The sequence below is a fragment of the Manis pentadactyla genome, chromosome 2 (genome assembly GCF_030020395.1).
Source record: "Manis pentadactyla isolate mManPen7 chromosome 2, mManPen7.hap1, whole genome shotgun sequence".
In the NCBI taxonomy this organism is placed as follows: Eukaryota; Metazoa; Chordata; class Mammalia; order Pholidota; family Manidae; genus Manis; species Manis pentadactyla.
This window is the reverse complement of record NC_080020.1, coordinates 95,104,828-95,118,738: the sequence shown is the minus strand read 5'-3', so window position 1 is coordinate 95,118,738 and position 13,911 is coordinate 95,104,828. Positions and strand designations below refer to the sequence as shown.

The window sequence follows — 13,911 nt, the reverse complement described above, 5'->3', positions numbered from 1 at the left end:
GATCAAAGACCTGAATGTAAGTCATGAAACCATAAAACTCCTAGAAAAAAACATAGGCAAAAATCTCTTAGACATAAACATGAATGACTTCTTCATGAACATACCTCCCCAAGCAAGGGAAACAAAAGCAAAAATGAACAAGTGGGACTATATCAAGTTGAAAATCTTCTGTACAGCAAAAGACACCACCAATAGAACAAAAAGGTATCCTACAGTATGGGAGAATATATTCATAAATGAAAGATCCCATAAAAGGTTGACATCCAAAATATATGAAGAGCTCACACACCTCAACAAACAAAAAGCGAACAATCCGATTAAAAAATGGGCAGAGGAGCTGAACAAACAGTTCTCCAAAGAAGAAATTCAGATGGCCAACAGACACATGAAAAGATGCTCCACATCGCTAGTCATCAGAGAAATGCAAATTAAAACCACAATGAGATATCACCTCACACCAGTAAGGATCGCCACCATCCAAAAGACAAACAACACATGTTGGCAAGGTTGTGGAGAAAGGAGAACCCTCCTACACTACTGGTGGGAATGTAAATTAGTTCAGCCATTGTGGAAAGCAATATGGAGGTTCCTCAAAAAGCTCAAAATAGGTGTACCATTTGACCCAGGAATTCCACTTCTAGGAATTTACCTTAAGAATGCAGCAGCCCAGTTTGAAAAAGAGAGCTGCACCCTTATGTTTGTTGCAGCACTATTTACAATAGGCAAGAAATGGAAGCAACCTAAATGTCCATCAGTAGATGAATGGATAAAGAAGAGGTGGTACATATACACAATGGAATATTATTCAGCCATAAGAAGAAAACAAATCCTACCATTTGCAACAACATGGATGGAGCTAGAGGGTATTATGTTCAGTGAAATAAGCCAGGTGGAGAAAGACAAGTATCAAATGATGTCACTGATGTGTGGAGTATAAGAATAAAGAAAAACTGAAGGAACAAAACAGCAGCAGAGTCACAGAACCCAAGAATGGACCAACAGTTACCAAAGGGAAAGGGACTAGGGAGGATGGCTGGGAAGGGAGGGATAAGGGCGGGGAAAAAGAAAGGGGTTTTACGATTGGCATGTATAATTAGCATGTAGAGGGGGGCATGGAGATGGCTGTGCAACACAGTGAAGACAAGTAGTGATTCTACAGCATCTTACTCTGCTGATGGACAGTGACTGTAATGGGGTGTGTGGGGGGGACTTGTTGAAGGGGTGACCCTAGTAAACATAATGTTCTTCATGTAATTGTAGATTAATGATAACAACATGTTTTTAAAGTGTATTAGCTATTTTCAGTGCTTACAGAAATTTGAAAAAAAAGTATGCTTCATGAAATACTCTCCTGCCTGCTGCTTCTAGTTTCTTTTAGTGATTAACAGGAGCTTTAATTTGCATGCTCACTTTTATGCTTATTATAATATGTTATGTTCTAGTAAGAGTATTAAAGTTCAATGAAAATCTCATGCATACTAATGAGAATGCAAGATGAAAGAATGCTAGGATCTTAAGGCATAAACTGCCCAGTTATCTTGCTAAATTCTATTCAAATAATAGTTACATTATAATGAAGACTGATATAGAATCCACCATACAGATATAATTAGCAATAGCAAAATCATTATATAATTTATAATTGGATAGAGGTTCAGTTCCAGATTTTTCTGAGGTTAAAAAAAAAAGAGAAATCTAATGATCTGATATTAATACTTATTTCTATTCCTTCCTCCTGGTAACCTTTGCCAACCTTCAGCAGGATATTTCCTTTGTTGTATATAATGATTGGGAAAATAGGGATGATTATATAAATTAGTGATCATGTTGAATATTTCCAGCTGTAACCTTTATTGGATACATAAGAGTGAATGGACATCAGCCATCCTCTCAAGAAGACATTTCAAGTATCTGGTTATTGTATAATTACAAATACACAAATTTATTCCTGTAATTGCATTTATTTATGTAGAGAAAACAGAGATCATTTTACTTCAGCCACTGGAAACAAAGCTAAAGGATGCCCTTATATCTTTCCTTAAAGAATCATGTGTCCCATGAGAGTGAATCATCTAGGTGGTAGTTATTAGAGTTATATTACATTCTTACATCTATGAATGAATTTGTACAAAACCAGTATGCTTTAGAAAACACATATCAGTTTCTTCAACATGTTACTCTACCTTGGGATTTTTAAAAATTTGTATTCTATTGAAGTATTTTTCTTTTTCCAATTGTACAAAAACCTTTAAAATGTTGTTTTATGGACTCATCAGTAAGACAAATTATTGTTTTGTTTTTCTCATGGTGATAGTAAGTGTGCATTGTGCCATTATACTTTTTCAGCATGGTTTAATACCAACCGTATGTGCTCATAGGCTACAATACATGGTAATCATTAGTACAAAATGTAATAGTTAATGATGATTTTTATTTTAGATAATATGAAATTATGTTGGAATCGAGTAATATAGTTGTTGCTAAAAGGATTATACTTAGTGGCAGTCCTAGCACAGGGATTGGCAGACTTTTTCTTCAGAGGGCCAGATGGTAAATATTTTAGGCTATGTAGGCCATAAGGTCTTTGTTATAACTACTCAACTCTGCTGTTGCAGCGCAAAAGCAGCCATAGATATTATGTAAACAAATAAGTGTGACTGTGTGCCAATAAAGCCTTACTTATGAACACTGACATTTGAATTCTGTATAATTTTTATGAATTATTGTATCATGAAATATTGTTCTTCATTTTATTTTTATTTTTTTGACCATGGGTTGAACTTGACTTCCAGGCTATAGTTTGCCAGCCCTGCCCTAGTAGTTGATTTTTCTGAATTAACTTTCTAATCTAAATTAAAACTGGAGATTTACTGCTTAAACCTTTTAGAGGTATATAGCTCATATTGAATTATTTTAAAAGAAGCCTATTTCCTAGAAAAAAAATGCCCATAAATATAGATAAGTAACTTTTATTTTGACCATAAGAGGAAATTGAAAAATTCCATAAGCCACTTATTTCCTTGATTGCACAGAGGAATCTTGCTATTGCTAAGCTGGATTTTCTCATATAGGTCAAAATCCCATTACTACAAATATTTTTATAGTTGAAGTATTTTATAGTGGAAGTATTCATTCAACAGCTATATTAAGTACCTACTCTTTCAAAAGGCATTTAGGTGGTAGAAAAATAAATCTCCCATGGATGCATCCTGCCCTTGACAACCTTACAACTTAACAAGAATATAAAACCTGTAGTTAGAAATGGACCAGATAGGAGTGGAAGCTGTAAAAAAGAGAATGCAGAAAAGAATTAGCAGGGATAGAAGTTCAGAAAAAGAAGTAAAGAGGGCAAAACACTGGGACTATATTAAAATACATGTATGGGATTATTGTGAGAGAGAACAATGCAGGAAGAGAGAACTAATCCTGGGTCCACAGTTGAATGTTGCTATTTCTACCCCCACTCAGACTTTTCATGAGGACAGGTCCTGGTGTTTTTTCTTAAATGACAGAAGGAAGGTGAGTAGAACTGGTCAGAGGAGAAGGTGGCTAGTAAATGGACAGAGCTGATTTTAGAGCCAGTTCTAGCAGGGTTTGATTCCCAGTCTGTTACTTGCTAATTATATGAATTTAAGGAAGGTGCTTAATCTTTCTGAACCTCAGTTTTCCATTCTGTAAAATGGGATCAATGACCAATGAGTCTTATTTTCTGACATATAGTTAGAGTGGCAATGTATTTCTCTTCCTAGTTTACTGTTCTTTGCTTGTTGCTTACTTAAGTTTGGGAGACTGCTTAGTAAAGCATGGGTGGTTTTGGGGGTCAGATCTGGATTCAAATTCCACCATTATTACTTAATGTATAAACTTGGGAAAGTTATTTAATTTCTCTATAAAAAAAGGATACCTCACAATTTTTAAATGAATATTAAGTCAACTAAAGAGATAACAGTGGTTTGCCACTTTTTAAAGACCATGTTACTTACAGTATATTTTCTCAGTTTCCGGTATCCTCATACATACAATACAAAGATGTATTGACCTTTGTATTTTTGAGTCTGTTGTAAAAAATATAGGTTTATTGAATAAGTGATAATAGTAATGATTTAGACATATGCTTACTCTATGCCAGATTCTGAGCTAAGAATTTAATCCATCATTTCATATAACTTCTACAACAATCCTAAAATGTAGATACTATTATCATTTATATTCTACAGACGGGAAATCTGATACCTAGAAAATTAAATAAGTTGCTCCAGGTGACACAGGTAGTAAATGATGAAGTTAGGACTTGAACCCAGAAAATCTACCTCTACTCTCCTTTGCACTCTGCTGTGTGTCTTCTGTGTGATTCCCTAGAATCAGGACTTCCCTAGAAGCAGCTGCCTGACACCCTTAATACCATAAAGCGTCTGGACTAAATTGAATTCAGGCTATTATGAAGCATGATTTTAGATATGAAACTGTCCCCTTCATCCTCCCTACACTGTTGTATTTTTTTATAACACAAATTCCCACCTGACAGTGTATGTTTATGTCCTTTTCTGTGCCCCCTTCACTAGTATATGTACTATAGGAGAGGAGGAAATTCATGTTTGGTTCCCTGTGGTATCTCCAGTTCCTAAAACATATATTAACTGGTGCTCAGTTTTTTTTTTTTGCATTTTTATGCATGAATGAATAAAATGTTTGTGCAAAATATAGAAAACTTACATTTAAATGTTATTTTTCTTTCTAGCTTGGATTAGAAGAACAAGAAAGACTCCACCTACTATGGAGGTAAGAATATGCAAGGCAAATATTCAAGTAGCATTTGTTTATAATATTTATATTTCTGATTGAGTTTGTACTCCAAGGGACACATGAAGCCTCAGAATATATGTTATGCATCTTCTCAAAGCATTAATTTTACTCCATAGAAAATAATTTAAATTTTCATAATAAAATAAACACACAAATAATGGAATATAACAAAATATTGGTAATTTTTAAATGGAATAATAAAAATTTAAAGCAAAATAAAAACACTTTTTAGAAAGTTTAGACTTACAGCAGCTAGCATCAGGGTACTTCCCCTAACCCCTGGGAATTTTCTGTTCTGTTATGGATGCTTTGGTAGAAAAATTTGAGAAACACTGAATCTCTTGGTCCTATCCACATCATGCTCTGCTTATTTTGCCCTTAATTTTACATAACACCTAAAATTTTCTGATTTTATTTAAATTTAATCCTATCAAGTAACCAAAGAAACTCTAAAATATACAATTAGCATGTAACATGTAGTAATTAATAATTGAAGTGAATTGTTATTTTAAACTTTAAAAACATAGTTTTGGAGGTATGCAGAATAAAATCATAGCAATGCTGTGGTATATACATTTTAAAAACATAGTTCTTAATTCTTATTTAAAACATTAGCATAAAATGATCTAAAATTATTTTGTAAGAATAAATGTATTTCATAATGGAAAGTTGCCAATTTCATTAATATGCTACCTATTCCTTTTGTTCTACAGTTCAGGACTTCCTTCTCTTTTCTGTTCCCAGATTCCCCCTCACAGCTACAAACCTGGTGACAACATAAATGGGCTCCAACACGCTGGCCCCACTTGTTGAGAGGTGGGGTACTCCAGGGCAGTGTCATGATGGCCCATAAATTGACATACCTATCTTTACTTGTTCCATTCCTCCTATGCTGACCCCATCAGTATGTCTGGCCAGGGTCTGACTGAGCACATTGCTAAGACCATTTCTAGCTTTGTATGTTACTTCCACCTTGGCCCTGTCCTCTTCTCTGACCCTTTCTAGTATCTCTGAACCTTGGAACTAAAGGCAAAAAAGACCAATGTGATCCAAGATTCAGAAGTATCGCCAGTGGTTAACGGTGATAGGATGGGCCAAGGAGCCTTTCTGATTCCGCTTCTGTTGGCCATAGTAAGAGGTACTCTTTCTGAAGCCAAAGGCGTTTCTTCTATCCTCAGAACTCTGAAAGCCTTCTTCCATCGAAACAGTGATATGCAAAGTGCTAGTTGGAGGCAACTGCAATAGCCAGGCCTAAGGCACCACCCCTGTAAACTTTAGGTAATCCCAGCATCTCAAACAAGCTCTAAACAGAACAGTGAGACCAAGTCATTCTGCTCATGGTGCTTCAAGGGGCCCCCTCTTGCATTTTTTCTAACATACTATTAATCACATAGTTCTTTATGTTGCTCTTCTTTTCCCTCCTCAGAACAAACACACACACACTCCCCTCCTTCCTGATCCTTTCCACTGTGTTTCAGGATTTCTGTTTCTTTGTTAGCGAAGTACTCTTCACCTTTCACCTTTAATGTTTTCCTAAGAACCTTCTCTACCACATAGCCTTAACTGAATCTGTGAGTTTCTCTTTCCTTGAAGTGAATTGTGGTCATGTTTCCACAACCCACAGAAGAAAAGTGGGTTCAGCTGTTCCTACCTTCCTGCAGTCACTTCCAAAGTATTCTTCTATTTTGTAGGCCCAGGGGACTGTAGTGCCTTGCAATCTGATTGTATTTCTACCTGTTTATCACTTTTATCATTGCCAACCTCCAGGCCACTTTCCCACTCGGATGGCAGAGATGTGCCAGAATTACAGTCTTCTCCCATCATCTTCTCCCCTTCAGTTCTTTGACTTCATAAACACTAGTATTCCCTCCCGAGTGAGAACCACTTCCGTAGCTCTCCACTTTGTTCTCATCTTTTAGGGAATTCCCAACCCCAAGTAGACTTCTATCCATATCATCTGTACACTGTAGTTAAAGTTTAGGCAGTAGCAATTAGAATGCCACTTACAATAACATCAGAAAACATAAAATATCCTCATATAAATTAAGCAATATATAGGCAAGATATGTATACTTAAAACTATAGAACATTGGTGAGAGAAATTAAAGAAGACCTAAATTAATGAGGAGAAATGTCTGTTCTTGGACTGGAACATTCAATATTGCTAAGATGTTAATTCTCCCAAATTGATCCACAACAGTAATTCTTATACTTTATCATGAGTCAGTCACTGGGAAGGCTTGTTAAAACACAGACTGCCGGGCCTGTTTTTGATCTACTAGGTCTGAGGTAAGGACTGAATATTCGCATTTATAACAAGTTCCCTGGTGATGCTGATGGCGCTCGTCTTGGGACCACACTTTGTGAACCACTGTCTATAGAGTCAATCAAATAAAAATCAAATAAAATCCCATCATGCTTGTTTGGATAGAAATCAACATACTGATTCTAAAATGTATATGGAAATACAAAGGACCAAGAGTAGCTGAAATCAATCATGTTTTAAAAAGATGAAAATTAAAGAACTTACAGTGACTGAATTTAGGACTTATCCTAAAACTATAGTAATTAACACAGTGTGGCACTAGCGTAAAGATACATACAAATAAATCAACAGACAAGAATAGAGTCCAGAAATAGACACTAGATGGCCAGTTGGTTTTTGACAATAGCATCAAAGGAATACAATTAGGAATGGAAAGTCTTTCCAACAAGTGGTGCTAGATAACCTAATGTCTGCATGGAGAAAAAAATGAACCTTGATCCCTACCTCATATCATACACAAATATTAATTCAAGAGGGAATACAGACTAAACATAAAAGCTAAAACTATAATGCTTCTAGAAGAAAACATAGCGGATTATCTTTGGGGTAGACAGGAGACAGAAAGCACTGTCTATAAAGGAGAAATACCGAGAAATTGAACTGAATCAAAATGAAAAGCTAATGCTCATCAAAACAAAACATTAATAAAGCAACAGACTGGGAGAAAATAATCACTGTACATGTATCTGACAAAGGACATGTATCCTGACTATATAAAGAACACCTCAACTCAGTGATTTAAAAAAAAAAGACAAAGTTATAAAAACTTGGGTAAAAATCTTGAACAGGCATGTCATAAGATATAAAAATGACCACTACTCGTATGACAAGATACTCAACATAACTAGGCATCAGGGAAACCACAAGTAGATATGATTACACACCCATTCAAATGGCTAAAATTTGAAAGATTGACAGTAGCCGTAACTAGAGCAGCCATAAATTTCATACAGTGCTGGTTGGTATGAAAATGGCACAACCATGTTCAAAAACTGTCAGTTTGTTATAAAACCAAACACACACCTATCCTATGAGCCAACAGTTTCTCTCCTGATCACCTTGAAGACAAGGAATCAATTTTAAATATACTTCTTGGGAAGCCCTGGCCAAGAGAAAGTCTTAATTCCTTTGCATACCATTCTAGGGCTCCTGGTTTATGCCTAGTGCAGTTTTCTAGCTTTCCTCCTATACATGTTATACTCAGCCTACTCTTCAAGGACTCCTTGCTATTTCTCAAGTTTAATTTCTTTTCCCTCTCCCATCCGTTGGCATACTTCTGCTCATGCTTAATTCTGTTTAAAAGGCCATCTAAAGTCCTTTGATGCTTTCCTCAACTTTTTTCTCAGCTTCTTAAATCACAGACTTAATACCTTCTTTCTTAATATAACTATATGGCCTTGTGTACCTGTATAACCCTTTGAGTTCAGTATTATACTTATTTATTTTATTTGGCCATCTTTGTATTTTGTGAGCTATATGGCACAGAGATTATGTCTTAATCACTTGTCACAAGTACCTAACACAGCCTTGTTCATTATTAGTTAGATAGGTTTTTACTGTCAGACTTGAAAATCTCAATGCCATGTAAGTATATACAGTTTCTTTAACAGAGTTAGAATTTCCCACAATCAACTATAAAATAACCCAGTGAAACTGAATATAATTCGAAGTTGAGCATTGCCTGTACTGTTTTCATAGAAATTCACATTTTTATTGCAAGTTATCAATACAGTTCAGCGCCTGTTCATCAGTTCAGTACAAATTGAATACTTCACAAAATTAATGAGGTAGACTTTTCCAAGTCCTTACTCTATTACATTAGAAGCCACATATAGCAAATATTTTGAAATATTGCTTCTCTTTTCATATTGACAAAACAGTAGGAAACAGAATAACATTTTGTTTCAAAAAGTAAAAAAGTATATTGCCATGTGTTGAAAGAATACATGACTTAGCAATAGGTTTACAGACAGTAGAAGAAAGCGACAATATGAAAGATCACCAACTTCATTTTTAACACATATGCTCCATGAAAAAGGAAGAGGAAATTCTAGAAACCAGTGAGGATGAAGTTGGTGATGGTGAAGCTGTAGTCCAAGGGAAGGCTGAGCATTTTGGTGGGACCATACATCACAGTACCTTAGTTACTTGACTGTGTTCTCCAAAGACTCTAGGGTGATTTGGCTCTAAAAGATATCACAGTGACTAAAACACATGTGAGTTTGAAATAATTTCCAGAATCTCAGTATGTTAATTTACAGTGAGAAATTAAAATAGGCACACAATAAAAAAGTAGGTTATCTGGTGAGTGTGGCATTAGGATAAGTGAAACTAAATGAAATAAATGCTTGATTGCATCAGGCATGAAATTGCCTGTTGTGTGCATCTTACAGTAGGGATAGTCTGACCCATAGGAAGGGAAATATTTAAATAGAATTAGCCACAATTCCTAATATCTGTCTCTATCCCAGGAATAGTCTTGTAATTTAGAATAGAAAAATTGTCACATGCTGGTTAAAGATTTGCACCCATGAATAGTGTTTTTATGGATTGCCAGCCCTTGTTTCTCTGATTCTCCTTTTTTCTTTGCTTCCCCATTCTAACTGACATACTTTTTGTTTTGCTGTTACAAGTTGTATTATGATCAAATGTTGCTGGCCCTGTAGCTTTTCTTTTGTTTTACTCTTTTCTTATCTCTGCTCTGGTCTATGATGTGTTGAACTTGGAGTTTAACTTTCAGAGCTTAATCTTATTTCTGAATTCTTGAGGCCTATGTCATTGTTGTCTACAAATAACTTATATTTACTGAGTGAGTTTTCTGTGCCCAGTATTAATTAGGTTCATTTTATAAGTAACAGAATTGCAATGTTTTAAAATTGATATTTTGTATATATAATCCTACTTTCCTATTGACTTAAATTGCAAAGATGGAGTGTATGTTCTTGTAGTAAAATAAATTCCTACCCCAAACCTCACAGTATCACTTTTGGATATATATGGAAATGGATAAGAAATTTGTGACATGTTAATATACTGGGTTATAACACCACTCATTAAAAATGAATGATTTAGAGATGTACCAACACAGATTAATTTTGGAAACATGACATCAAGCAAAAGACCAAGTTGCAGAAGATTTCATACAATACAGTGCCATCTGTATAAAGTGAAAGCAGGGAAAGAATAGTGGTTTCAAGAAAGAATTTAACTTTCAAGAAAAGTTAGTGAGTTAAAGACATGAATTACTTTATCTTTTTAAGCCTAATGAAAATGACAATAAAGGGACTTATTTTAAAAAGCATAAACTTATAAGGTCAAAGAAAATTGAAGAGGCAAAAGAGCACCATTGTTTTGGAGGCTGAAAAGCAGATAAACAAGTGGTAACAGATTTCGCAAAACTGAGAATAACCAGAAGCGACCTAATTTAAACCACAGAACTCCAGGATGTGCAGTAATTGACAGTGCCAGGAAACTCCAAAAGTGGTGTAGAGGCTGACGCTAAGAACAAGAACCTAGTTGAAAATCTGTTTAAGAAACAATTAGAAGCTTAATCAATAAATGTAGAAAAAGAATAGTGTTAGGAAATCACTATGTTCCAGCTATCATTGTAATAATTGATTTAGGAAAAAATGCTTAGTGGATACCAAAACCACTGGGTCAAATTTTGTTGAGGAACAGAATATTTACATGGTCTTAAGATATTTCCCTATAGATTATTTATTAATTACAAAAGGAAAAAAGGTATACCTTTATATTGGACAAATCTAGCAGATGGCACCTTACTCAGGTGGTCAAAAGTATACCACATAGGGACAGTCTTGACATCATGTGTGCCTCCTTGCATGATTCACTGAGAATAAAACATTCATGCAGTATTTCTTTAAATGCACATTAATCGAATAATGAAGAAACAACCAGAAAACATAAATTGGAACACATTTCATGAAACACCAGACCAGTCATGTCAGGGTTATATGAACAACAGAGAAAGACTGATGAACAGAACAACTAAATGTAACCTGTGATTCTGCATTGGCAAAAAAAACTTAGCTATACAGGACAGTATGAGGGTAATTGGTGAAGTTTGAACATGAAGCATATATTAAATAATAGCATTACATCAATGTGGAGTCTCCTGAAGAAAAAGAAAAGGATGCTGTTAAACTCTCCATGTGAAGGCTTGAAAAGCAGGTGACTTCTCTACCCAGCTGAAAACTGGGAGCTTTTTTGTAGGAAAGGGAAAGCAGGACAGTTTTCCAAATTTGAGAGAAGAGGTTCTAATCTGAAAATAGAGGGATTAAATGAACACATATATACTGAGCTTATCAAGTGAGGTTAACTGACAGATAAATACATGGATAATAAGCAAAATTCATTTATTATCTCCAAGGAAAACAATACTTCAGTAAGAAAGAAAAAACTAATCCTAATACATGTGCTAGATAACTCATGGTTAATAGTGTTTATTCATAATAATATAAATACTGAACATTGATCTACAACTATATTGAGAGTATTAGGTCACAAGATGGATGGGATAAACCCTCATTTTCAGTAATGAGAAGTTAATATGGAATGTTTAAAACTGAAAAATAAGGCACGATAGTAAAAAAATGTTATTTAGGTATTATGGCGGAATTAGGGGCAAAGTCTGTTTCGCAGCTGTCAGACACTTTTGTGGCTCCCAGGTTGGCCTGCACTATAACTGTAAACATCAACTAAAAGAATATAAAGTAGTTGCTTCCAGGGAAAGGGAAATACTATTTTTCATAATAAGCCTTTTAGAGCAATGTGGTCCTACAAACTATGTGAATCTATAACTTTGATTTAAAGAAAAGAAAAAGAAAACACATACACAATGCTGTAGATGAGGGGCAGGCAGCAAGTTTTTCTTTAGAGCATCAGATATTTCAGGCACTGTGAGGCAAGTCTCGGTTGTACCTATTTAGCTCTGCTCTTTTAGTGTGAAAGTAGTTACAGACAATATGTACACAAGTGAGTGTGGCTTGTCCAGTATAACTTTTATATACAAAACAGGTGGGAGGTGGATCCTAGTTTGCCAACCCCTGCTATTATTGATCAGGGATTTTCAAATTGAGAAACCTGTACCCTGGGTACACAAAGACTTTCTGTGGGATATACAGGTATGAGTATGTCCTCCCATAGGTGATCTTTCCTAAAAATGATCTTCCTGAGAACTCCTTCTGGTCTGCCAGTTCTTCTTCTGACTTTTTAAAAAAAACTATAGAACAGCTTTATTGAACTATAAGTCACATGCTTTACAATTGATTTAAAGTGTAAAATTTAGTGGTTTTTTTAGTGTGTTCACAGAATTGTGAAACCATCATCACATTTTAGGACATATTTATAACCCTTAAAAGAAATCTCATACCCATTAGCAAACAATCCCCATTTCTCCTTAATCCCCCTAAGCTCTAGGCAATCTAAACACCCCTCTAGATTTCCTTCCCTATTCTGGACATTTCATATAAATGGAATCATAAAATATGTGGTCCTTTGAAACTGGCTTCTTTCATAATCATCTGTCTCCCAGTTTTTTAAAGAAAAGCTTTTCCCTTGTACATATTAAATCTTACAATGGTTCACTGCCTTGGGGTCTCCAAGGCACCAACAGAGAGACTATTGGAGAGTGAATTGCTCCGGAAGAAGAGTCCCTTGCGAGCAAAACAGAAAACTTGAACAAAAATGACTGAAGGGGCAACATGGTATTTCATGCAGGTGGCAAACTCATGGCAAGGTTTCTCTTTCCACCTAGCCAGCTATCCACTTATCTATCTTAAAATTAAAACTCACAGGTGAGAAAGTTGTCATGAGAACACATAAAAACACATATATTTGAATTTTAAAATTAAGTTACACTTTTCTGACAGAGAGTAAGTCAGATTTGCCTGATTAGGTTTGATAATGAGAACTGGGCTTGCCTGTTAAGTTATATGGTTATATTTTCTGAAATTGAATAAGCTAAACTGCAGCATCAAGGCTTTGATGAAAACATATTTAAAGCATGTATTCAATATGCAATTAACTGAAAAATATAGTCTTTGCCATTATTTTTAAGTGTCAACTTAAATGTGCAAGGTGTGGTACATTGTTTTTGAAAGTCTTAGGAAATAAGTGTGCAAAAAAATGTAGAAGTCATTGCTCCTGTTGTTTATGGATATATAAAGATGTAACAAAAGTATAAAAATGTACATGAAAATGATAGATAAGAAATTTAGAGTAGTTATAACCTGTGAGGAAGGAGAATGTAGGGGGAGGAGTCACAGAGTGCCTTGTTAGTTGAATCTGTAGTCTTCTGGTCATATCTGTAGTGTTTTATTTCTTAAGTTGGATTGTGGGTATGTGGATGTACATTATATTATTAACTATTTATTTATACACATGAAATATTTTATTTAAAAAGAATACAATGAAACCCTGTAATTATATATTTTAAGAGAACGTGTTGGGTTCCCAATTGAGAAGTAAGATATTCAGAATAAACTGAACAATAAAATACTTGAAATTCTGAAATACTAAAGGCATTTAAGGAATTATCATAGCAATATGCTTAAGAAGCAATTAGTGTAGCTTAGTTTGTAGAATTCCTTTTTAAAGCCTTAATGCTTATATAATTTTATTATTCATTTGGTTACTTATCAAGCACCTGGTATGTGCTTAATAGCTAACATAATTTCTTTGTAGACTTCTGTGTACATACCAACCCATCCTAGATATCATAGTTATGTTAAATTATATTTAGATTCTGTTTTTATTATCCC

The 13,911-nt window shown here is 34.8% G+C and overlaps 1 protein-coding gene and 1 long non-coding RNA gene across 2 annotated transcripts in view; one reads left to right on the top strand and one right to left on the bottom strand.

Moving 5' to 3' along the window:
• NDUFAF2 (NADH:ubiquinone oxidoreductase complex assembly factor 2) overlaps window positions 1–13,911 on the top strand; it is a 167,913-nt gene that overhangs the window by 113,740 nt on the left and 40,262 nt on the right. Inside the window, exon 3 of the mRNA XM_036901810.2 lies at window positions 4,739–4,779. Within this exon, the coding sequence (XP_036757705.1) occupies window positions 4,739–4,779 (41 nt within the window). The remainder of the gene's footprint in view (window positions 1–4,738; window positions 4,780–13,911) is intronic.
• Window positions 1–13,911, bottom strand: part of LOC130681673 (uncharacterized) — a 219,089-nt gene that overhangs the window by 172,746 nt on the left and 32,432 nt on the right. The window lies entirely within an intron of this gene.